This window comes from Salvelinus alpinus, chromosome 1 (assembly GCF_045679555.1).
Source record: "Salvelinus alpinus chromosome 1, SLU_Salpinus.1, whole genome shotgun sequence".
Classification (NCBI taxonomy): domain Eukaryota; kingdom Metazoa; phylum Chordata; class Actinopteri; order Salmoniformes; family Salmonidae; genus Salvelinus; species Salvelinus alpinus.
The window spans coordinates 22,363,320-22,390,972 of record NC_092086.1 but is presented as its reverse complement, the minus strand read 5'-3'; the positions used below and the strand labels follow the sequence as shown (position 1 = coordinate 22,390,972).

General features: G+C 42.6%; 1 protein-coding gene across 1 annotated transcript; it reads left to right on the top strand.

Annotated features, from left to right (window-relative positions):
• The first annotated feature begins 1,462 nt into the window (after positions 1-1,462).
• LOC139571563 (metalloproteinase inhibitor 2-like) lies at positions 1,463-26,401 on the top strand. The gene is made up of 5 exons (XM_071394553.1): positions 1,463-1,851; positions 22,829-22,929; positions 23,036-23,144; positions 23,831-23,955; positions 24,101-26,401. The coding sequence occupies exons 1-5, from the start codon at positions 1,722-1,724 to the stop codon at positions 24,296-24,298; spliced, it is 663 nt and encodes a 220-aa protein (XP_071250654.1). The 5' UTR covers positions 1,463-1,721; the 3' UTR covers positions 24,299-26,401.
• Positions 26,402-27,653: the final 1,252 nt, after the last annotated feature.

Genomic DNA, 27,653 nt, shown 5'->3' with positions numbered 1-27,653 from the left:
TGTTCAATGCGCAAAAGAGTGGAAATATAGAACCCAGAGGAACAGCGGACGGACGCCAAAGATGATGTCAGAGAGAGAGAGAGAGAGAGAGAGAGAGAGAGAGAGAGAGAGAGAGAGAGAGAGAGAGAGAGAGAGAGAGAGAGAGAGAGAGAGAGAGAGAGAGAGAGAGAGAGAGAGAGAGAGAGAGAGAGAGAGAGAGAGAGAGAGAGAGAGAGAGAGAGAGAGAGAGAGAGAGAGAGAGAGAGAGAGAGAGAGAGAGAAACAACACAAAACACTGGAGGCCACAAACCCCAATTCTCCAAGTCCCCTCAACGTCCCGAGCTGTTGTTACAAGCAGCCAGTGGTGAATAAGTTTTTCCAACAAAGGAACTGGACATTTTTGTGCATGGGAGTAGGGGGATGCTAAATGCCTGAATATATCTGCCTATAGCATTATGTTTCATTTAGCAGGAAGCCAGGGAGCAGGGAAAGAAGCAGGGGTTTGGGTAGCTTACGTTAGGGGAATTGCCACCAGATTGAATCTATTACGTTTAATGGGATGATGTCATCCCTCCTCCCCCTACGCCTCTATTCTCTCTCTCTCTCTGTCTCTCTCTCTATCTTTATTTCTTAATTAAATTAAATTCAAAGGGCTTTATGGGCATGGGAAACATATGTTTACATTGCCAAAGCAAGTGCTATAGATAGTAAACAAATGTGAAATAATCAATAAAAAATGAACAGTAAACATTACACTCACAATTTTCAAAGGAATTGACACATTTCAAATGTCATATTATGGCTATGTACAGTTTTATAATGATCTGCAAATAGTACAAATAGTACAAAAGGGAAAATAAATAAACATAAATATCTCTCTCTCTCTTTCTCTCTGTGTACTGGTATTTCCTTGTGTGCTGTGATGTCTTGGGTTTCCTGTTAGCTACTGAAATGGCTCCCAGACACACAAGGTCCACATTGCACTCACTATACAGTAACAACACAGGGCTGTGGAAGCACACTGAGAGATATTTGAACTTGGGAAAAAGTACAGCAAAGTAGGCCATCGGTTGTGGATAAATGCTTATAGGAAATCACACGACAAGAGCAGGCGCTATTTTAAAAGGTTGTAGACATCAGATAGTACATGTTTGTAATTAGTGACTTGTTATTTAGGAGTAGCCTAGGCCTACATCCAACCTTTACTCAAGTCACATATTTAGATAATGCCATGAGGATACATAAGGTATGGAAACGGAGACTTCCTAGCCTACATATAAAGATATACATAATGTAGGCTAGACTCTTAGACACATTATGTAAGCCTAGCCTATTGATGAAAAGCAACCTCGTTGTTACTAGAGCTCATTCAACATGAATCTGCTGTTTTATAGAATGCTCATAATGCTCAGCCTGCCTGCCACTGGTTTGGTCCTGACTGGGGGAGGAGCTCACAGCCCTCCATAAAAGGCAAGGAAAACACATTGCTAGGTGTCTGTCAGTCTGGAACAGTCTAGAAGGGAAAGGGCAATGTTCTAGTGTAGTTTACATGTCACACTTTCATTAGTGCGATCTTTTTGTGATATTTGGCGAAACAATCGACTTCACGACCTGAAAAGCTTGGGACTGAATATATATTTGCGTTTCTGTTCTTTAGCTGTCGTGGGGTAAACATTTTCCCTCCACGCGATAGATTGATAGATTTTTCCATAGAGTCGACAGTACAATAATTCGTTTCCAAAATGACTTGGTCCATAAGCAGTTGTTTCATTACTCTGTTCGTTCTCTTCCTTTGGCGGGTCGAAGACATCGCAGAAGCTTGTAGTTGTTCCCCTGCGCATCCTCAACAGGCTTTTTGCAATGCAGACGTCGGTAAGACATTTTGACAACATTTGTTTCTCTTCACATGTTGATAGATATGCTACTACACTGTATCAAGATTGGCTACCACACATTTTTGCGCATCATGCAGAATTGTCTGTGGTCGTTGTAACTTTGTATAATTTTCATGCCATGATCATTAGGCCTATATTTACATTTTCTCACAATTATTTACATAATTAAGTAGGCAACAGTAAAATGTTGTCAAACCCTGTTCCTGGATAGCTGGATAGGTTTTCTACACCAAGTGTTCTGTTTTGCTACAGGCCTACAGTATGCCTTCAGATGAATTGTTATTTGTCCAAAAGCTAAATGATATACACCAAAATGTAAAATTAATATTTTCCTACATGTAGCCCAAGGCACTCAGTTGTAGTGTAGACTTCTTGGTGTAGACTATTATGAAAATCAAATAATAGTGGTAGGTTATATCACTTATCTTTGACAGTTCATCTGTTTCACTATTTGAGATGGATGGCCTGCTTTATCTGTAACATACTGTGAATACAAGAGGGAATGGTGATGGCTGGGATAGAGGCTGCCAATGAACACCTCTCTTTTTCTCTCTCTCACACCACACACACGTACACACACAGCACTTTGCTTCAAAATGTTCAATTCAACATGAAATTATCCAATACTTCACATACTTTACATTTTACAGAGCGAACCCATCAACCCCCCCTCTCTCCCCCTCTCTCTGTCACACTGATGGTCTAGAGTAGTCTTATAGCAGCAGCTACTGTACCCTCTATAGAGTAGTCTTATAGCAGCAGCTACTGTACCAGACACTGTACCCTCTATAGAGTAGTCTTATAGCAGCAGCTACTGTACCAGACACTGTGCCCTCTATAGAGTAGTCTTATAGCAGCAGCTACTGTACCAGCATGTGCCTTATAGAGTAGTCTTATAGCAGCAGCTATGTACCAGCACTGTACCCTCTATAGAGTAGTCTTATAGCAGCAGCTACTGTACCAGACACTGTGCCCTCTATAGAGTAGTCTTATAGCAGCAGCTACTGTACCAGACACTGTACCCTCTATAGAGTAGTCTTATAGCAGCAGCTACTGTACCAGACACTGTGCCCTCTATAGAGTAGTCTTATAGCAGCAGCTACTGTACCCTCTATAGAGTAGTCTTATAGCAGCAGCTACTGTACCCTCTATAGAGTAGTCTTATAGCAGCAGCTACTGTACCCTCTATAGAGTAGTCTTATAGCAGCAGCTACTGTACCAGACACTGTACCCTCTATAGAGTAGTCTTATAGCAGCAGCTACTGTACCAGACACTGTACCCTCTATAGAGTAGTCTTATAGCAGCAGCTACTGTACCAGACACTGTACCCTCTATAGAGTAGTCTTATAGCAGCAGCTACTGTACCAGACACTGTACCCTCTATAGAGTAGTCTTATAGCAGCAGCTACTGTACCAGACACTGTACCCTCTATAGAGTAGTCTTATAGCAGCAGCTACTGTACCAGACACTGTACCCTCTATAGAGTAGTCTTATAGCAGCAGCTACTGTACCAGACACTGTACCCTCTATAGAGTAGTCTTATAGCAGCAGCTACTGTACCAGACACTGTACCCTCTATAGAGTAGTCTTATAGCAGCAGCTACTGTACCAGACACTGTACCCTCTATAGAGTAGTCTTATAGCAGCAGCTACTGTACCAGACACTGTACCCTCTATAGAGTAGTCTTATAGCAGCAGCTACTGTACCAGACACTGTACCCTCTATAGAGTAGTCTTATAGCAGCAGCTACTGTACCAGACACTGTACCCTCTATAGAGTAGTCTTATAGCAGCAGCTACTGTACCAGACACTGTACCCTCTATAGAGTAGTCTTATAGCAGCAGCTACTGTACCAGACACTGTACCCTCTATAGAGTAGTCTTATAGCAGCAGCTACTGTACCAGACACTGTACCCTCTATAGAGTAGTCTTATAGCAGCAGCTACTGTACCAGACACTGTACCCTCTATAGAGTAGTCTTATAGCAGCAGCTACTGTACCAGACACTGTACCCTCTATAGAGTAGTCTTATAGCAGCAGCTACTGTACCAGACACTGTGCCCTCTATAGAGTAGTCTTATAGCAGCAGCTACTGTACCAGACACTGTACCCTCTATAGAGTAGTCTTATAGCAGCAGCTACTGTACCAGACACTGTACCCTCTATAGGGTAGTCTTATAGCAGCAGCTACTGTACCAGACACTGTACCCTCTATATAGAGTAGTCTTATAGCAGCAGCTACTGTACCAGACACTGTACCCTCTATAGAGTAGTCTTATAGCAGCAGCTACTGTACCAGACACTGTACCCTCTATAGAGTAGTCTTATAGCAGCAGCTACTGTACTAGACACTGTACCCTCTATAGAGTAGTCTTATAGCAGCAGCTACTGTACCCTCTATAGAGTAGCCTTATAGCAGCAGCTACTGTACCAGACACTGTACCCTCTATAGAGTAGTCTTATAGCAGCAGCTACTGTACCAGACACTGTACCCTCTATAGAGTAGTCTTATAGCAGCAGCTACTGTACCAGACACTGTACCCTCTATAGAGTAGTCTTATAGCAGCAGCTACTGTACCAGACACTGTACCCTCTATAGAGTAGTATTATAGCAGCAGCTACTGTACCAGACACTGTACCCTCTATAGAGTAGTCTTATAGCAGCAGCTACTGTACCAGACACTGTGCCCTCTATAGAGTAGTCTTATAGCAGCAGCTACTGTACCAGACACTGTACCCTCTATAGAGTAGTCTTATAGCAGCAGCTACTGTACCAGACACTGTACCCTCTATAGAGTAGTCTTATAGCAGCAGCTACTGTACCAGACACTGTGCCCTCTATAGAGTAGTCTTATAGCAGCAGCTACTGTACCAGACACTGTACCCTCTATAGAGTAGTCTTATAGCAGCAGCTACTGTACCAGACACTGTGCCCTCTATAGAGTAGTCTTATAGCAGCAGCTACTGTACCAGACACTGTGCCCTCTATAGAGTAGTCTTATAGCAGCAGCTACTGTACCAGACACTGTGCCCTCTATAGAGTAGTCTTATAGCAGCAGCTACTGTACCAGACACTGTACCCTCTATAGAGTAGTCTTATAGCAGCAGCTACTGTACCAGACACTGTGCCCTCTATAGAGTAGTCTTATAGCAGCAGCTACTGTACCAGACACTGTGCCCTCTATAGAGTAGTCTTATAGCAGCAGCTACTGTACCAGACACTGTGCCCTCTATAGAGTAGTCTTATAGCAGCAGCTACTGTACCAGACACTGTGCCCTCTATAGAGTAGTCTTATAGCAGCAGCTACTGTACCAGACACTGTGCCCTCTATAGAGTAGTCTTATAGCAGCAGCTACTGTACCAGACACTGTACCCTCTATAGAGTAGTCTTATAGCAGCAGCTACTGTACCAGACACTGTACCCTCTATAGAGTAGTCTTATAGCAGCAGCTACTGTACCAGACACTGTACCCTCTATAGAGTAGTCTTATAGCAGCAGCTACTGTACCAGACACTGTACCCTCTATAGAGTAGTCTTATAGCAGCAGCTACTGTACCAGACACTGTACCCTCTATAGAGTAGTCTTATAGCAGCAGCTACTGTACCAGACACTGTACCCTCTATAGAGTAGTCTTATAGCAGCAGCTACTGTACCAGACACTGTACCCTCTATAGAGTAGTCTTATAGCAGCAGCTACTGTACCAGACACTGTACCCTCTATAGAGTAGTCTTATAGCAGCAGCTACTGTACCAGACACTGTACCCTCTATAGAGTAGTCTTATAGCAGCAGCTACTGTACCAGACACTGTACCCTCTATAGAGTAGTCTTATAGCAGCAGCTACTGTACCAGACACTGTACCCTCTATAGAGTAGTCTTATAGCAGCAGCTACTGTACCAGACACTGTACCCTCTATAGAGTAGTCTTATAGCAGCAGCTACTGTACCAGACACTGTACCCTCTATAGAGTAGTCTTATAGCAGCAGCTACTGTACCAGACACTGTACCCTCTATAGAGTAGTCTTATAGCAGCAGCTACTGTACCAGACACTGTACCCTCTATAGAGTAGTCTTATAGCAGCAGCTACTGTACCAGACACTGTACCCTCTATAGAGTAGTCTTATAGCAGCAGCTACTGTACCCTCTATAGAGTAGTCTTATAGCAGCAGCTACTGTACCAGACACTGTACCCTCTATAGAGTAGTCTTATAGCAGCAGCTACTGTACTAGACACTGTGCCCTCTATAGAGTAGTCTTATAGCAGCAGCTACTGTACCAGACACTGTACCCTCTATAGAGTAGTCTTATAGCAGCAGCTACTGTACCAGACACTGTACCCTCTATAGAGTAGTCTTATAGCAGCAGCTACTGTACCAGACACTGTACCCTCTATAGAGTAGTCTTATAGCAGCAGCTACTGTACCAGACACTGTACCCTCTATAGAGTAGTCTTATAGCAGCAGCTACTGTACCAGACACTGTACCCTCTATAGAGTAGTCTTATAGCAGCAGCTACTGTACCAGACACTGTACCCTCTATAGAGTAGTCTTATAGCAGCAGCTACTGTACCAGACACTGTACCCTCTATAGAGTAGTCTTATAGCAGCAGCTACTGTACCAGACACTGTACCCTCTATAGAGTAGTCTTATAGCAGCAGCTACTGTACCAGACACTGTACCCTCTATAGAGTAGTCTTATAGCAGCAGCTACTGTACCAGACACTGTGCCCTCTATAGAGTAGTCTTATAGCAGCAGCTACTGTACCAGACACTGTACCCTCTATAGAGTAGTCTTATAGCAGCAGCTACTGTACCAGACACTGTGCCCTCTATAGAGTAGTCTTATAGCAGCAGCTACTGTACCAGACACTGTACCCTCTATAGAGTAGTCTTATAGCAGCAGCTACTGTACCAGACACTGTACCCTCTATAGAGTAGTCTTATAGCAGCAGCTACTGTACCAGACACTGTGCCCTCTATAGAGTAGTCTTATAGCAGCAGCTACTGTACCCTCTATAGAGTAGTCTTATAGCAGCAGCTACTGTACCCTCTATAGAGTAGTCTTATAGCAGCAGCTACTGTACCAGACACTGTACCCTCTATAGAGTAGTCATATAGCAGCAGCTACTGTACCAGACACTGTACCCTCTATAGAGTAGTCTTATAGCAGCAGCTACTGTACCAGACACTGTACCCTCTATAGAGTAGTCTTATAGCAGCAGCTACTGTACCAGACACTGTACCCTCTATAGAGTAGTCTTATAGCAGCAGCTACTGTACCAGACACTGTGCCCTCTATAGAGTAGTCTTATAGCAGCAGCTACTGTACCAGACACTGTACCCTCTATAGAGTAGTCTTATAGCAGCAGCTACTGTACCAGACACTGTACCCTCTATAGAGTAGTCTTATAGCAGCAGTTACTGTACCAGACAGACTCATGTTCTTCTTCAGATCATTTAAATCACCTTGGGGTCACATGAAGGGAGATATTCTCAAACACAACCAACTAAGAATATTCCAGCGTCTTCTTCCTTCATGTCCTTGTGAAATAAACACAGGATCGTTGTTAATTCTGTGGAATGTGACTGACCTATGCCTGGCTCAGAGTGGATTTGACAAGGTCAAAATATGATTGAAATGTATCCATTTAAAGTAATCTGTCCTTTCAAAGGTGCTGTCATTGCTGTTGTGCTGTTATGTTAACATCCATCCAGGCAGATACAAATAAAAAAAGCTTGTGTACTGCATTGTGGGTAAAAACTGTTTGTTGTGAGCTCTACTATGGGTGGTTCTCTGGCCAGATCCTTGTATTGGTCATCAAAGTGTACCATGAACAGGCAAGATGCTGGGAGTCGAGTAGCACATCCACTGTGTTGTGACTGAGAACTGTTATTCTGGGACCTTCTTCTCTATCAAATCACATGTTATTGGTCACATACACATATTTAGCAGATGTCATTGTGGGTGTAGTGAAATGCTTGTGTTCCAAACTCCAACAGTGCAGTAATATCTGACAATTCACAACTATACACACAGATCTAAAAGGTAAAAGAGTGGAATTAAGAAATCTAGAACCCTGGACGGGTTCTACCCTGGTCAAGCCTAAACCACCAGAACAACAACTACAGATGATATATGCCTTCTACTGCAGCCACTATTACTACTGTATAGTTACTACTGCTAGCCTGTGTGGCAAATGGAATCTGGGAAACATGGGCTTTGGTGTGAGATCCAGGCAGGGTCGCTCACGTTCATTAGGCCACCTTAGCGAAACGTTGTGCAATGGAAAAAGAAAATTAGTGTTTCTTATTTAACAAGTTTAGGTAGTAGGCCTACCTCCCTAGGCCTACCTCCCTTTCAGAAAAATTTTCTTCAGTTTCATGACTTGTGAACACGACCCAGTACCCTCTTAGAGAAAAGGATTCCAAAATGTGTCTTCGGTTGTCCCCATAGGAGAACTCTTTTTTGTTCCAGGTTGAACCCTTTTGGGTTCCATGTAAAACTCTCTGTGGAAAGGGTTCTATTTGGAACCCAAAAAGGTTCTACCTGGAACCAAAAGGGGTTCTCCTATGGGGACAGCCGAAGAACCCTTTTATGTTCTAGATAGCACTTTTCTTTTTCTAAGAATGTACTACAGCATCCACGTCTGGCCTGAAGGCTAGTGACTGTATATGTACTTTAAAGAACCAGGGAATCCCACTAGTTCTACTGTATTTTAATCAATTCTACTCCGACATTGCTCATCCTAATATTTCTTTTACCTTTAGATTTGTGTGTATTGTTGTGAATTGTTAGATATTAGTGCACTGTTGGAGCTAGGAACACAAACCTTTCACTACACCCACAATAACATCTGCTAAACATGTGTATGTGACCAATAAAATTGTATTTGATTTAGTCGTATTAGTCCAAACCTTTGGTTTCCCCCGACGAGGATCTGTATCTGGGCCTCTTTCTCTTCTGGTTTGACCAGGTACAGACCACTGCCTGTTTGGGTTACTTGTTTTTACATAACTAACTTATGCTAACGAGAATCTCTAAACAGTGACCGGCTTGTCTTGATGTTTAAATACAGTTTTTTTTAGGGACTTTCTTCATGGTTGTTAGCTGGCTCAGCCTGTGGTGTGTGTATATATATACAGCAGGTTACCTATTCCACAGTTTCTCTGCTATAGGTTGCAATGGCACCAGAGCTCCTAGAGGTTCACGTTTTAATAGCATGTGCACAAGGACAGTGAAATGCCTTTCTAAACCCGTTCCAATACCATATGTCCAATGTGCAGGGATACTGGAGCGATAGAGGTAGATATGTATAGGGGTCAGGTGACTAGGCATCAGGATGTATCGTAAACAGAGTAGCAACAGCATAAATGGTGTGTGTGTGTGTGTGTGTGCAGTCTGTATAAATATGTGTGCATTTTATGTGTGTGTCGGATGTGAGTGAGTTTGTATAGTCCTGTGCCATACCAAGTAGTGATGCAGCCAGTCAAGATGCTCTCAATGGTGCCGCTGGATAATTTTTTGAGGATTTGAGGGCCCATACCAAACTTTTTCAAACTCCTGAGAGGGAAGAGGCCCTGTCACGCCTTCTTCATGACTGTGCGCATGTGTGGACCATTTTAAGTTCTTAGTGATTTGGACATTGAGGAACTTGAAGTTCTTTACCCCCTCCACTGCAGCCTCGTCGATGTGGATGGGGGCGTGCTCGCCCCCCTGTTTCCAGTAGTCCACAATCAGCTCCTTGGTCTTACTGATGTTGAGGAAAAGGCTGTTGTCCTGGCACCACACCGCCAAGGTCACTGACCTTCTCCTTGTAGGTTGTCTCATCGTCGCCGGTGGTCAGGCCTACCACCGTCGGCTTATCAGCAAACTTGATGAGGGTGTTGGAGTCGGACACGGCCACGCAGTCGTGGGTGAACAGAGAGTACAAGAGAGGACCTAGCACACACCCCTGTGGTGCTCCTGTGTTGAGGGTCAGGGTAACGGAGGTGATGTTGCCTACCCTCATTACCTGGGTTTGAACCATCAGGAAGTCCAGGATCCAGTTGCAGAGGGAGGTGTTCAGTCCCAGGGTCCTAAGCTTGGTGACGGCAATGGTGGTAGTCAATGAACAGCATTCTCACATACAGTACCAATCAAAAGTTTGGACACATCTACTCATTCAAGGATTTTTCTTTATTTGTACTATTTTCTATTATTATGTCAAGAGTGTGCAAAGCTGTCATCAAGGCAAAGTGGGGCTACTTTGAAGAATCTCAAATATGAAATATATTTTGATTTGTTTAACACTTGTTTTTGGTTACTACATGATTCCATATGTGTTATTTCATAGTTTTGATGTCTTCACTCTTATTCTACAATGTAGAAAATAGTAAAAATAAAGAAACCCTTGAATGAGTAGATGTGTCCAAACTTTTGACTGGTACAGTAGGTATTCCTCTTGTCTAGGTGGGTGAGGGCAGTGTGCAGTGCAAATGAGATTGTATCGTTTATGACTTTGTTGGGGCGGTATGCGTATTGGAGTTGGTCTGGGATGATGGAGTTGATGTGTGCCATAACCAGCCTGTTAAAGCACTTGATGATTAGATGTGAGGGCTACAGGGCGGTAGTTGTTGTAGCATGAAGCCTTAGAGTTCTTGGGAACAGGAATGATGGAACAGGAATGATGGAACAGCAATGGGGAGGTTGAAAATGACAGTGAATATGCCTGCCTGCTGATCTGCTCTGAGAACGCGCCTTGGAAAACCATCCGGCCCCACTGCCTTGCGAGTGTGGAGCTGATTAAAGACCTTATTCAAGTCGACCTCGGAGAGCGAGATCCCCCAGTCCTCTGGGGCCTCACGCATGGCATGGTGTGGATATTGTCGAAGCGTGCGTTAAATGCGTTGAGTTAGTCTGGTAGAGAGGCATAGTTGGGCAGATCACTCCTGGGTCTTCCTTTGTAATCCGTAATGGACTGTAGCCCCTGGGCTCCCGATGTCTAGCGGTCTGAGGCACTGCATCTCAGTGCAAGAGGCATCATTACAGTCTCTGGTTCAAATCCAGGCTGTATCACATCCAGTCGTGATTGGGAGTCCCATAGGGCGGCACACAATTGGCCCAGCGTTGTCTGGGTTTAGCCAGGGTAGGCCGTCGTTGTAAATAAGAATTTGTTCTTAAATGACTTGCCTAGTTAAATTAAGGTTAAATAAATAAAAACATGCGAGGGGCGTAGAACCTGTGTAATATGATTCCACTTTATTCCTATGTTGTCCTTTTGCTCGTTTGATGTAGAAACACAATCCTGTTTATGAGATTAGTGCAGCAGAATAAGGTTTAGGTTTAAGGTCAAAAGCGGAACAGTCTTTTCATTGCACTTTAATTTCATTGACTCTAAAAGGCTGTGAATCAGGGTTGGAGTCAATCCAATTTCCATTCAGTCAATTCAGAAAGTAAACTGAAATTCCAATTTGAGGAAGATTAGTGCTTTTAGTTTACTTCCTGAATTGACTGGATTGAAACGGAATTGACCCCAACTATGCTGTGAAATGCACAAACCATGGTCAGAATGGGTTATTTTACTGTCAACGGTTTCTAGTATGTGAACACTGGACACTGTTTGTTTTTCTATTGCACAACGATGCCTTGAAGTTGGCAACGTGGTCACGTTGCAATGACATTGTCATCCCGTCTGATGGAAATGAGGAAATAGAGGGTCAATGAAGAGCCTGACCAAGCATCTGAACCTGTTGGGAAAGTCCCTGCCACACACTGCCTTTTAAAATACAGCTGTGTGAACCCATAACCTCTGGAAGGATTTTTACTCTCTGTCAATTCCTTGGTCGATTTTCACCACTGAAAATCAGACAATATTCTTTGTAATTTTCCCAATGCCATTAACGGGCTAAGCTATGTTGAAGGCGTATTTTTTATACACAAACCATTCTGATGAAATAAATCCTTGGCCTGCTTTAGAGGTGACCTCATTTGGCCTGGTGTACTAGTTTGGTGCTGGTCCCTATTTTCAGGATACATCGCATTTCTTAACGCAAGAGGTTCAATTTGGGACCTCCTGCCCTCTCAGCAAAGGTGACTGGCACGAATGACACTGTCAACCTAGTTTTCGTGTGGTCCATTGTAGGTTGGTGGGGTGGCAGGCAAGAGGAGGGACGGTGCCTTCGGTCACTTTCTTTAAAGGAGCTTCAGTATTTTGTACTGGACAGAGGACAGAGAGTACGAAAGACGGGAAGCGAGTGTGTCGCACAGGGCTGGGAATTGCCAGGGACCTCGTGATACTATATTATCACCATACTTAGGTGCCGATACGATATGTTTTGGGATTTTCACAATTCTTTATGTATTGCAATTCGATACTGTGATTTTATTGTGTTTTGATGCTCCAAAAATATTGCTCACCATTTGTCTTCTGCAGAGGGACAAGAGAAATCAGTCATGGAAATTAAAGTGCTGAAAACACTGGTGTTTTGGTGCAAGTACAGCCAACTAGCGCAAAAATAATATTGCGATATAGTCAAAACGATACAATATATCATAAAAAAATAGTATCCCCATATGTAACTGTATCGACCCCGCCCATCACTAATGTCACAGGCAGCAGGTGACATTTGAACCCATGCTGACACTGGTAGGTGTATGTTCTGTAGGTGGTAGCACATCAAGCTAGACCACCAAGGCCACTTGGTTCCTTTTTTTGTCTTTAGGCAGAGGTGTACAGTCAATTCCAGGAGTGGAGTATTTCATTGTCTGTCTGACATGTACTGAAACATATGAACTTGATATCCTCTTCGCTCGTTGTGGACTACTGCGATAACAACGCCATGTACTGAAACATATGAACTTGATATCCTCTTCGCTCCTTGTGGACTACTGCGATAACAACGCCATGTACTGAAACATATGAACTTGATATCCTCTTCGCTCCTTGTGGACTACTGCGATAACAACGCCATGTACTGAAACATATGAACTTGATATCCTCTTCGCTCCTTGTGGACTACTGCGATAACAACGCCATGTACTGAAACATATGAACTTGATATCCTCTTCGCTCCTTGTGGACTACTGCGATAACAACGCCATGTACTGAATATACTGGAAGTCTTCCTCTAATTGGCATCTCCAGACAGTTTATTCAACCATGAGAAGGGATTGAACAGAAGCAAATCCATTTCCATCCACATCAATTGAAATCCTCCCGTCAGGGCTGACCGGTTACGGAGCCCTTCAATGCCGCTCGACGGTCAGATGTTATGCCAGTCATGCATTTGACCAAGCAGTCCGCTGCCCCGTATTGCTTCTAGTTGGAGGGGTGTGTACCTATGGAGAGATTTGGGGAAAAGGAATGCAAATGGAATCTGGAAAAAGTAGGCTGACTGGTTTCTGCTCTGAAGACAGGCCCTGCTGCAAGCTGTGTCAACAGACGATACCATTAAAACCACATCCTTTTCTGTCCAAAGCAAAATCTGCGCCAGCTTTGAGATCACAACAGCTCCTTATGTACTCAGGGTTTGGCTGGGCTGTTTGTTTATCACGCGGATAGGTTGGCTAACGGTTGTTCATTCTACTAAGTGAGATGATATTTCCATGCTTTTGAAGTCTTGAGTGGATAGCTAACGCAGACGAGTGCTTGAATTGGGCCAGTGTTCATCAGGCTTACCAGCACTTTACCAGAATTTAACTGTGTTCATCAGGCTTACCAGCACTTTACCAGAATTTAACTGTGTTCATCAGGCTTACCAGCACTTTACCAGAATTTAACTGTGTTCATCAGGCTTACCAGCACTTTACCAGAATTTAACTGTGTTCATCAGGCTTACCAGCACTTTACCAGAATTTAACTGTGTTCATCAGGCTTACCAGCACTTTACCAGAATTTAACTGTGTTCATCAGGCTTACCAGCACTTTACCAGAATTTAACAGTGTTCATCAGGCTTACCAGCACTTTACCAGAATTTAACTGTGTTCATCAGGCTTACCAGCACTTTACCAGAATTTAACTGTGTTCATCAGGCTTACCAGCACTTTACCAGAATTTAACAGTGTTCATCAGGCTTACCAGCACTTTACCAGAATTTAACTGTGTTCATCAGGCTTACCAGCACTTTACCAGAATTTAACTGTGTTCATCAGGCTTACCAGCACTGTACCAGAATTTAACTGTGTTCATCAGGCTTACCAGCACTTTACCAGAATTTAACAGTGTTCATCAGGCTTACCAGCACTGTACCAGAATTTAACTGTGTTCATCAGGCTTACCAGCACTGTACCAGAATTTAACTGTGTTCATCAGGCTTACCAGCACTGTACCAGAATTTAACTGTGTTCATCAGGCTTACCAGCACTGTACCAGAATTTAACTGTGTTCATCAGGCTTACCAGCACTTTACCAGAATTTAACTGTGTTCATCAGGCTTACCAGCACTGTACCAGAATTTAACTGTGTTCATCAGGCTTACCAGCACTGTACCAGAATTTAACTGTGTTCATCAGGCTTACCAGCACTGTACCAGAATTTAACAGTGTTCATCAGGCTTACCAGCACTTTAACAGAATTTAACTGTGTTCATCAGGCTTACCAGCACTGTACCAGAATTTAACTGTGTTCATCAGGCTTACCATCACTTTACCTGAATTTAACTGTGTTCATCAGGCTTACCAGCACTTTACCAGAATTTAACTGTGTTCATCAGGCTTACCAGCACTGTACCAGAATTTAACTGTGTTCATCAGGCTTACCAGCACTTTAACAGAATTTAACTATGTTCATCAGGCTTACCAGCACTGTACCAGAATGTAACTGTGTTCATCAGGCTTACCAGCACTGTACCAGAATTTAACTGTGTTCATCAGGCTTACCAGCACTGTACCAGAATTTAACAGTGTTCATCAGGCTTACCAGCACTGTACCAGAATGTAACCGTGTTCATCAGGCTTACCAGCACTGTACCAGAATTTAACTGTGTTCATCAGGCTTACCAGCACTGTACCAGAATTTAACAGTGTTCATCAGGTTTACCAGCACTGTACCAGAATGTAACTGTGTTCATCAGGCTTACCAGCACTTTACCAGAATTTAACAGTGTTCATCAGGCTTACCAGCACTGTACCAGAATGTAACCGTGTTCATCAGGCTTACCAGCACTGTACCAGAATTTAACTGTGTTCATCAGGCTTACCAGCACTGTACCAGAATTTAACTGTGTTCATCAGGCTTACCAGCACTGTACCAGAATTTAACAGTGTTCATCAGGTTTACCAGCACTGTACCAGAATGTAACTGTGTTCATCAGGCTTACCAGCACTTTACCAGAATTTAACAGTGTTCATCAGGCTTACCAGCACTGTACCAGAATTTAACTGTGTTCATCAGGCTTACCAGCACTGTACCAGAATTTAACTGTGTTCATCAGGCTTACCAGCACTTTACCAGAATTTAACGGTGTTCATCAGGTTTACCAGCACTGTACCAGAATTTAACTGCTTGAGTATCGACACCTCTAGGTTAGTCGCTGTAAAACATAAATACCGGCATTGTGAAATTAAAGCAGACCGGCACCTTATTCATTTTACTTCAAGCACTGGTACAGTCTGTCCTGTGCAGTATGGTAAGACAGGATGGTTGAGGACTGATATAGTCTGTACTGTGCAGTATGGTAAGACAGGACGGTTGAGGACTGATGCAGTCTGTCCTGTGCAGTATGGTAAGACAGGATGGTTGAGGACTGGTACAGTCTGTCCTGTGCAGTATGGTAAGACAGGATGGTTGAGGACTGATGCAGTCTGTCCTGTGCAGTATGGTAAGACAGGACGGTTGAGGACTGGTACAGTCTGTACTGTGCAGTATGGTAAGACAGGACGGTTGAGGACTGATGCAGTCTGTCCTGTGCAGTATGGTAAGACAGGACGGTTGAGGACTGATGCAGTCTGTCCTGTGGAGTATGGTAAGACAGGATGGTTGAGGACTGGTACAGTCTGTCCTGTGCAGTATGGTAAGACAGGATGGTTGAGGACTGATGCAGTCTGTCCTGTGCAGTATGGTAAGACAGGACGGTTGAGGACTGGTACAGTCTGTCCTGTGCAGTATGGTAAGACAGGATGGTTGAGGACTGATGCAGTCTGTCCTGTGCAGTATGGTAAGACAGGACGGTTGAGGACTGGTACAGTCTGTCCTGTGCAGTATGGTAAGACAGGATGGTTGAGGACTGATGCAGTCTGTCCTGTGCAGTATGGTAAGACAGGACGGTTGAGGACTGGTACAGTCTGTCCTGTGCAGTATGGTAAGACAGGATGGTTGAGGACTGATATAGTCTGTACTGTGCAGTATGGTAGACAGGACGGTTGAGGACTGATGCAGTCTGTCCTGTGCAGTATGGTAAGACAGGATGGTTGAGGACTGATATAGTCTGTACTGTGCAGTATGGTAGACAGGACGGTTGAGGACTGGTACAGTCTGTCCTGTGCAGTATGGTAAGACAGGATGGTTGAGGACTGGTACAGTCTGTCCTGTGCAGTATGGTAAGACAGGATGGTTGAGGACTGATGCAGTCTGTCCTGTGCAGTATGGTAAGACAGGACGGTTGAGGGTCTTTGGCAGCACTACAACATGAGCAGCTATACTTGACGTTTCAGAGAAATGTACCATAAACCAGATTGCTGTTTCAGTTAGTGAAGAGGTGGGATGACATGCAACACACAGTTCCCTGAGGACAGTTCCTGTTGAGTTTATGGACAACCATTAGATTTCATTCCTAGTAGATTCTCCAAAATGATTGAGGGACACAATGGGGAACACTTGACGTGAGAACTAATTGTTTGGTTTGAGTGGATTGATGAATTTGGCATTGCTGAGGAGGGAGCAAGCTCATTTGGTAGAGCATGGCGATTGCAACATCAGGATAGTGGGTTCGATTATCAGAACCACCCATACGTAATAAATGTATGGGGACATGACTGAGTCGCTTTGGATAAAAGCATCTGCTAAATGGTTTTCTGTATATGGAATGAGGATTAGATTGGATAAAAGGGTCTGCTAAATGCTACTGTATATGGAATGAGGATTAGATTGGATAAAAGCGTCTGCTAAATGGTATACTGTATATGGAATGAGGATTAGATTGGATAAAAGCATCTGCTAAATGGTATACTGTATATGGAATGAGGATTAGATTGGATAAAAGCGTCTGCTAAATGGTACTGTATATGGAATGAGGATTAGATTGGATAAAAGCGTCTGCTAAATGGTATACTGTATATGGAATGAGGATTAGATTGGATAAAAGCATCTGCTAAATGGTATACTGTATATGGAATGAGGATTAGATTGGATGAAAGCATCTGCTAAATGGTATACTGTATATGGAATGAGGATTAGATTGGATAAAAGCATCTGCTAAATGGTAATTTACTGTCTTTCTTTTGATTTGACTTAATCATTTTAGCCCCTAGTGGAGCAAAGAGCCTCAACAGTGTATCTCCAGCAAACCCAGTTCAGAGCAGTTTTCTTAACTTCATTCCAGGTGAATCCTAGTTCCTACCCTCTTCATCCCTTCTTCATTGGTTCTTCTCAATGTCTTCCTCGATGTCCAACCCTGTGGATCCCACTCCAGTGCCTGTCTTGTTAGTCTTTAGAGGGCAGGAATAGAGGGCAGGAATTGTCAGCCACTGGCTGAACCAGAACCATTCTCCTCCTCTACAATTAAATGACAAGCATGGACATTTTTCCCATCTGCATATTGTTATAAAATGTTTGCTTATGACCAAGCAACTATCCCAAATAGTCTGTTGTTTGTGAAAGAGGACAATTAGAACGTACACTCTGTTCCACAACCACTCCTGATCTTGTGCCAGCCTGCCAGATAATTCTTCTTGTCTTTTTCACTGCCTTTGGCCATCTTGTTTCCAGTAAACATTGTCATTTCCTACAATGATTTTATCTTGAGACCGAGCGCAAATCAACTGGTGTGCAACTCTGGTTAGAATTGGACACACACCACACACTCCATGTTAGTCATAATCATCATTCAGTGGACTCTCCCAGGTTTCACCTCTGCACGGTGGAGTTGCGTAGTAGTCTGAGAAAGTTACTAGGATGAGTCATTTAGCCTTCCCATAGATTAGAAATGAACTTGAAATTGAAAGTTTTTGGGAAATGCTGTTTTACAATGTAAGACTGAATGGGTACCTGGAATCTTAAAACAAATGTCAGATTTTTCCAGAGCCGTAATTGAATGCTCCCTTTGTGTTCTTTTTTTTGAATGATTGTCTCACAATTTTAATCAATGAGTTCTAACTTTTTAATGACTTGTAAAATGTTTAATTGACTGTCAACAATTAATTTGATTATAAATCCTATATAAACCCGTAACCTTATTGTAAAGTGTTACCCTTTAATTCAGTTTAGGGGGGGCAGTCAGAGTGAACAAGAAGGAGTTGGTTTATGATGAGCCACTTCCTGGTAAATCTACCCTCTTTGAACATCTTGTCAACAGGCTTTATCAATGCCTTGTTTAAGTCATATTTTTTGAGTGCCCTTTTCAGTGTCCATCCATACTGTGCTGCCTGTACCCCCCCCCCCGCCCCCCTTTCCAGCACGGTGGTACCTCATTTCTGCTCACCTTGGGGGCCAGGCAGAGCATGGTGTTTGACTACACAGTGCACACTGTTGTTAAGGCACAGGGCCAATGAGAGCAGACTGCGTAACATGCATCACATCTCCCATCCAATTACACTGATGTAGTGTGTCAACCAAATACAGCCTCAAATGGCCCCAAGGGACACATAAAACCACTGTGACACTTCCAATAGCAGCCCCACTGTTCCAGCAGCTCTATAGTGTAATGAATCTGATGGATGGCTACTGGTAACCATCCGGTCATTCAGACAGGAGGTGCATTTTTATCCCCGCTGTTAGACATAAATGTGGCAGCTAGAGGTTAAACCTTTTGGATTTAAACCTGAGGAAGATTAAATGTATTAGTTTGTTTCTGGACTTTCTCAGTTAATTCTTTGTAGGTTTGGTGATTGGAAAATCGGATGGTGTTAGGAGTTGGAATTTGGAAATGGTAGGACTCATGATCTGCTCAGGTTCAATGGAGAGGGAGATTACATGTCACAATCCAATCATGTTAGTGTATTTTCAAAAGGAAATACCAAATTGACAAAATGATATTACATGAGGAGAGTACTGTATTAGCCATGTACACAGAACCCAGCTCTCATTTCCAAGAGCAGACTAGTTTCACAGTACATTTCAGACCGACAGCATTGTCCACCAATCCAAGTGAGGCAGCACAACTGTGTCACTCCACAGTCCAGTCAGTCAATATATCCTTGCTTGGTGCCTTTGGAACATTCCACCTGACTTACTTTACCATAGGAGGGAAAAGTGTCCGGTGTCTGATTCCTGCTCAGCCAGTGAGGATTCTTTCTGCACACTCCGGTCAAGGGGATGACCACCAATCCTGGCTGTAACACTAGCAACTGTGTGTTTCAGAATGGCAGAGTGTGGAACACAGAGGGAAAGAGGGAGTGTGTGTGCGTGAGTCGATCATTCTGCAAGGATCACTCAGTGCAGTACTGTGGGGTCCCCTGAGCATGTTTGGTGTCGTGTGTGTGTGTGTGGCCTCAGAGAAAAGGTGCTCTGTGCTTCCGTCTGAGACTGTTTGTAGACTATAGTGAGACTGTGTGCAGACAGTTGTGTAAAGTACATAAGTAAAAATACTTTAAAGTAATACTTATGTAGTTTTCTTTGTTGTCTGTACTTTACTATTTATATTTTTGACTACTTTTACTTGTATTTCACTACATTCCTAAAGACAATAATGTACTTTTTACTCAAGTAGTGTTTTACTTAGCGACTTTCACTTTTACTTGAGTCATTTTCTTTTAAGTTATCTTTACTTATACTCAATTATGACAATTTGGTACTTTTTCCACCACTGTGTGTAGACTATAGTGAGACTGTGTGTAGACCTTACCCACTGGGCCCAGACGTCAATTCCATCTCTATTCCACGTTGGTTCAATGTAATTTCATTGAAAGGACGAGGAAACCACGTTGATTTAAACAGTGTGTGGCCTGTGGTTAGAGTCTGTATGACTGCAAGGGCTGCCCTCTCAGAGCTGTTCTGATGCACACAGCAAACCATGCAGCCTTAGTTTAGTGCTTTTTCCTGGCTATGAACTTGATCTTAATTGACTCTTCTCCCTCTGTCGATCCTGTTGACGTCTCTCTCTCGCGCTCTCTCTCTCTTCCCCTGTCTCTCTCTTCCCCTGTCTCTCTCTTCCCCTGTCTCTCTCTTCCCCTGTCTCTCTCTTCCCCTGTCTCTCTCTCGCCCTGTCTCTCTCTCGCCCTGTCTCTCCTCTCTCTCTCTGAATATCACTGCTAGCATATGGTATTGGTATTGCTGTCCTGTCTCTTTCTAAACACATGAAATGGTGATGAGGATGATTCCTCAACTGCAGCATGATAGCTATTCCTGCCACTCCTTAACTCTGTTTCCCTGCCTGGAGATATTCTACATTCCTCCATCACTCTCACATCCTATCTCCTAGTATTCTCTCTCTCTCGTTCTCTTTTGTCCCTCCCTCTCCGTTCTCCCTGTCAACAGTTTGACTCTGTAAAACCTTAAAAGGAAATGTTATTCTCGGTCCGTATTGTAATCCAATTAAGGCACATGCTTCATACTTCTTAGACAAAGTATAAATTCCCTAAAAGACTGGTCTTAGCCGTACCTGCGGTCGCCACCTTGGGAAATTGGACGACTGAACTCAAAGTAAACATCTGTTTGACATTAGTCTCCAGTCTGATTCACAGCTGAAGGCAGCTAGGGCTGGACTGCACTGAGGTGAACCTCATCTTTCATTCATAGCAGCGTTTTCCACACTGCCCTTTGTTTGTTGCTAGGCAGTGGTACAATTATGGTTTTAAAAACCAATAGAAGAGATGTTCATATTACACACTAAAGTCAAAGTTTGTCAAATGTATTTATTTTTATCTCAAAAGGGATCTTGTGTTGAGGAAAGTCCACCTCCCAGGCTATATATTGTGTAGATCCATAAATACACATCCCAGGCTATATATTGTGTAGATCCATAAATACACATCCCAGGCTATGTATTGTGTAGATCCATAAATACACATCCCAGGCTATGTATTGTGTAGATCCATAAATACACATCCCAGGCTATGTATTGTGTAGATCCATAAATACACATCCCAGGCTATGTATTGTGTAGATCCATAAATACACATCCCAGGCTATGTATTGTGTAGATCCATAAATACACATCCCAGGCTATGTATTGTGTAGATACAGCTACATGCCGCAATCCCTAATGAATGGAAAAGATGAGAACCATATCATTTCCGTATTTGTGGTGCTTATCTTTTCAATTCATTTTTGGTTGAGGCATAGTTGGCTCTGCACAACCGATGGCAGGGGATGTGGAGCCATCTTGAGGTCTGTAAACCTCTGATCAATTCTGACAATGGAGTGTAATGTCCCCTTTAAGTAGCTGGTACAGCTATTAGTAAAAACCCAGTCTACTGTAGTTTCATTAGATCAGGATGTCTGCAAAACAAAAACAAACCTTAATTCCAGTGATAAAGCAACAAGTACATCTATGTGGTGTACTGGTCCTAATGATGATAGACAGCTGTGGAATAGAGGGAACTTAACATCCTTACAGAGGAAGTTCATCTGTTTGGCAAGGACCATGTTTTTCCACTCCAACCTTTCTGCCTATTTCTTCCTTCCTTGTCCAACAACAAATCCTTTAAAAATCTCCTGAATCAGACTGAAATGAGGAGAAAGAAGAAAAGAGAGGCTGGTTTGTGTCGCTGTCAGCAACTTCTACCGGGAGGAGGGGCCTGGGCCCGACAGTGTGTGACAATGTCTAGTGTGTGACTGATTTCCTGTGCGCATGTGTGCATTCTGGTTAAATTTTCCAAAAGATTGCTGACTAGCTTCCTCAGAGCAGGCCAGGCAGGCACATTCCTCTCTCAGATTACAGCTGATGAAATGCTCATGTGCCTCAGTCTTCCTACCAGCACCTGGTTGGCACCTGAACATCTGTAGACCAGACAGGGCAGCATAGTTAAACCAGGCATGTTGAATTAAAGGCAGGGCAGCATAGTTAAACCAGGCATGTTGAATTAAAGACAGGGCAGCATAGTTAAACCAGGCATGTTGAATTAAAGACAGGGCAGCATAGTTAAACCAGGCATGTTGAATTAAAGACAGGGCAGCATAGTTAAACCAGGCATGTTGAATTAAAGACAGGGCAGCATAGTTAAACCAGGCGTGTTGAATTAAAGACAGGGCAGCATAGTTAAACCAGGCATGTTGAATTAAAGACAGGGCAGCATAGTTAAACCAGGCATGTTGAATTAAAGACAGGGCAGCATAGTTAAACCAGGCGTGTTGAATTAAAGACAGGGCAGCATAGTTAAACCAGGCATGTTGAATTAAAGACAGGGCAGCATAGTTAAACCAGGCATGTTGAATTAAAGACAGGGCAGCATAGTTAAACCAGGCATGTTGAATTAAAGACAGGGCAGCATAGTTAAACCAGGCATGTTGAATTAAAGACAGGGCACCATAGTTAAACCAGGCATGTTGAATTAAAAGGCAGGGCAGCATAGTTAAACCAGGCGTGTTGAATTAAAGGAGAAACAAACGACCAGAGCGAGGAATCTAGGACCAGGAGGGAAAATGGACTTTCATCTGTTTTGGAGCAAACCTAGCCAAAATGTTACACCCAGACAGTCTACACTTATGCACAGTCTGAACAGACGGTAAAAACGTGGGTCTACAAAGCATTTTACTGTTGTTCTCTTAATCCCATAACATTCATAAACTGTCAGTGTCTGACTGACCAGTAAAACGGAAATAGATTATTTCAGTCGAGTTAAACCATGTCTCCCTCTCTTTCGCTCTTCTAGTGATCAGGGCAAAGGTGGTTGGAAAGAAAGTGGTTGAGGCTGGTAATGACGTCTATGGTAACACCATCAAGAGGATCAAGTACGACATCAAACAGATCAAGGTATGATCAGCCTTTTTATTAAGTGGTTTCTGCAATCAGTGAAGTTCAGACCTGCATATGGACATGTTTGATAGATCCTTCTCTTCCTCTCCTTGTGATTGGATAGATGTTCAAAGGTCCTGACCGGGATATCGACGCCATCTTCACTGCACCCTCCTCAGCCGTTTGTGGCGTTACTCTGGAAACCAACGGCAACAAGGAGTATCTCTTCACAGGTGCGGTTCTCACTATGTTACCAAGATCTATTGCCAACACTGGTTCAACTGCCAAGAAATGCTTACAGCATTATGACCATCCCACTGACTGCATGCTATATGAGAAAACAAGTGCTTTAGAACAATACATTTTTGGTACAACTTCAGGTTTTCAATTTATAATAACTTTTTTTAAATAAATGTTTGTGTTTTTAAATTAATGATGTATACCCATTGATTCTTGAAGAATATAGCTTGTAAATTAGTCATGTCCTTAGTTCAACTGTTGTACCCTATCAGAACCCAAAATACCAGCTTGTTTTCATTTTAATCACATGCATGGTCAGTGTTTGCATCCATAGCTCTGTCTATGAATTTGAGAGTGGTTACGTTTCTTCAGCCCCATCCCTCAGCTTTTTACCAAACCAGGGGCGGGGAGTCTGCTTTGTTATTGTTTGAACTGCAGATTTCTAAATGAATCATGACAAATGTTATACATGCTTATGAATTAACCATTTTATAATTCTTATAAATGTTTATAAATATTTAAATACTAATTGATTTTAAGTATTTATGTACACTAGTTTATGAATGCTTATTCAAGTTATTATAAAGTGTTACCCACTCGAAGAGTTCCAGTGTTCCTGTCTGTTATCAGTATGTTTTCTCTATGGGACATAGACTCACTATCTCCTCTCTGTCTGCAGGCAAGCTGGAGACTGATGGAACCATGCATGTAACACTGTGTGACTTTATTGAGTCTTGGGAGGCCATGAGTGCCACACAAAAGAAGAGTTTGACTCAACGCTATGAGAGTGGCTGCAAGTGCAAGGTGTGTGTGTGTGTTTGATGAGAATTATAGGAATATTACAGTACACCAGTTTTGTTCAATATTTACACAGCACATTTTCTGTGAGAATTGGGGTAATGATCAGTCGGTGATCTTGGTCTTTCTCTCTTTCTGCTCCGATCCACAGATCATCCGCTGCACTTCCATCCCCTGTACGATCAGCGCCCCAGAGGAGTGTCTGTGGACGGACTGGGTGATGGAAAAGAGCCACAGCGGTCCCCAGGCCCAACACTTTGCCTGTATCAATAGGAGTGATGGGTCCTGTGCCTGGTACAGGGGGATAGCACCACCCAAGAAGGAGTTTCTGGATATTGAAGACCCCTAAACTCTACAGGCCTTCCACTCACTGTTCAGAGTGACTAAAGATGTCTGCAATTAATACATGGAGAAAATAAAAGTACACAAAGCTACAAATCCAAATAATTATGATTAAGTGAATCAGTAAAGTAGTTAATAAAAATGAATTACAAGACCCATATTGACTTGTCCAGTTGTGATGTCACATAGAGAGGTCAGGTGACAGGTTGCAGGAAATAGTCAGTGTGCAAGAGAGCAACAATCTGGAGAAAACGGCACTTTCTGACCCCCCACCTCTCTAAAAGCGCTTACTGGTCACTTCTTGTACAAGTGCAATAAAAATAAACTACAAATCAAATATAGAGCTTCAAGTATTAATTGATCTTGTGCCGTTCATTTGTCGCTCGCTTTTAAACTGGAACCAAAGGTGTTATTGAAACCCAAAAGGGTGATATCAAAGTGTTGTTGGCCAATGTGGTCGTGTTTCTAAATAGAACATTATTCCTGAAAAATACCATTCCTAAAGCCTGGGGCATATTCAGCTGGGCACAATATTGTAGAACGTTCAGATCGTATGTTATATACATGAAGAACAAACATGTTTCTCTGACATAAAGGAAGGAATCATGTAAGCTCTATTCATGGCATTTCTATCTGCAACATTCAACCTTTGCCTACAACATTCAACACTTGCCTACGGAACGTAGCCCTGAAGTAGTTTGGGTCGAAACCAGGGCTTCAGTTTTGTAATGTCATTGACCAAATTAAACATGACTCAGATTCAGTGGAGGCTAGTGGGAGGAGCTATAGGAGGATGGGCTCATTATAATAGCTGGTATTGAATAAATTGAACGAGTCAAACGTCTGGTTTGATACCGTTCCATTTATTCCATTCCAATGAGCCCGTCCTCCCACCAGCCTCCCACCAGCCTCCACTGCTCAGATTATTTCTTCCTTGCTTTAAGTCTGATAATATTATTCTTGGTGTATATTCTTCGGTGGGATAAATATTCTGTTAATTTTAATGTACTAGACAGGAGTGGTCTAAAAAAAAAGTGCCACACTGTCTGAAGGCACTGTGTCGTATAACTACAACTGCTTCATCATTCGTATTATAATATTAACTGGCTTATCTGAGGTCTTACTATGGACAAAACCCTTTGTTGATTTCTCTGCAACGGAGACTGTAAACCTGGCTGCTTTGGTTCACACAGTGCTATGTTTATATAACTACACTGCACATGCCACACAGTACAGTCTGAAAACAAAGTCATTGAATCTTCCATTTGTTTGTTATGTACGTATTTTATATTTGTTTAGTTCTGGTATAATTATTATATTTTGCTTTGGTTGTTTTGTATGTCTCTTGGTGTAATGCCTCGGTGTAATGCCTCTGTGTAAGAACATATTTCATTCGAGAAATTGGGAGATTCGTTATGCCTTTCTGCAAATTACATGTGTTCTTTGTAGAAAACACAAACTTTTTTTGTGTGTGAATATTCTCGAATATTGTAGCAGTTTTGTGCAGTTTTCTGTTCACTTTACAGTACACGTAGTTACTTCACAAAACAGATCCATATTGTAGCATGCCATAATCTCCACTGAAGACTTGCATTAGCTCCCCAAGCTATTGCCAAGGTTTTAGCTTAGCGGGCTAACATAGTCTTGGGGTGCATTGGACACCTGGGTTTGAACCCAGCCTGTCAGAGTAGCTTGTTGGTTACCTGTTCTCTGCTTCATCATGACCCGTCCTCTAGAAGAGGTTCATCTACCATTACTGTTGTATTACTTCAGTGAAAACTGAACACAATGTTGTACTGCTATAATAACTGATCAATCATTTGCCTACAGGACAGGGATACTGTATCATATAACTCAAAACTTGTATATCCACGTAAAAAATATTAAATTCTCCTGTAATGTACATGGTATCAATTCTGTATTAGTAAGTGTCTCTATGTAATACTAGCAGAAAAGTAGAATGAAAATGGACAACTCGTGCTAGATCCACATGAGACTGGTGTGTAGAGAAGCAACACAATTTTTTGCATGCATTTGACTCCTTGTATCATTCGAACTGTATGGTATCTTCAGACAATGGACAAATGATACAAATAAAAGTTTAGATATACATCTGTGTTTATTTACTTGTTCAGCAATTGTGCAGCACAATTTATATGACACAATATTTCACCCATTATTATAATTATTATTATGCCCATATTTGAGTTGTTAGTCATGCTGAATTTTTATGGTGGTACAATGGCTCCTCCTGCTGACAGATCTATGTGCCTGCCCGTGTTGACTATTTGATTACAGAGTGCCCTCTGGAATACACTGGAAATGTACAATTATTACTACATTCCACATGAAGAAAAGCAGTCAAAATCACGGGATGGAATAAACTTTAGTGTAGGGGTCATTGAAAATGGTAGAGGTCCATTAATGTTTGTGACAGTTCAAGGCTATGTTAGATTCAAAAGTGCACATTCTTAATTGAGGACATCTCATATTTGAGATTGGACATGCACAATAAGTGATTCATATTCTTATATTCATTTTGTTTAAATTGGGGGGTATGATACATTTATTGCGAAATTATAAACAAGAAATACAGAAAACAAGGAAGGCTTATGTCTTGTGGTGTGCCAGACATGCCATAATAATATGCCATAATTCATGTTACATAACAGCCAAGCACTGTGTTTTCAATTATATCAATCAATGAAATCCTCTGGATTTCCAGCATGTTACCACAGATAGAACAATGAGTCATATGTTTCACCGGATGTATGAATCTGAAGCATCCGTTTGGCGTTTCCACTCACCACCAAATATGATGATGAGAGGAAGCCCAGTGGCCGGCAGTGGGACAAGACGGAGCGAGATGGATTTTGGCCGGCTCTGAGCACTTGTTGGCTGCTTTTCCTTCACTTTGCAGTCCAACTCATCCCAAACCATCTCAATTGGGATGAAGTCAGGTGATTGTGGAGGCCAGGTCATCTGATGCAGCACTCCACTCTCCTTCTTGGTCAAATAGCACTTACACAGCCTGGAGGTTTGTTGGGTCAATGTCCTGTTGAAAAAGAAATGATAGTCCCACTAAGCGCAAACCAGATGGGATGGCGTATCGCTGCAGAATGCTGTGGTAGCCATGCTGATTAAGCGTGCCTTGAATTCTAAATAAATCACTGATGGTGTCACCAGCAAAGCACCCACACACCACCACACCTCCTCCTTCATGCTTCACGGTGGGAACCACAAATGCGGAGATCATCATTTCACCTACGCTGCATCTCACAAATACACAGCGGTTGGAAACAAAAATCTCAAATTTGGACTCATCAGACCAAAGGACAAATTTCCACCAGTCTAATGTCCAT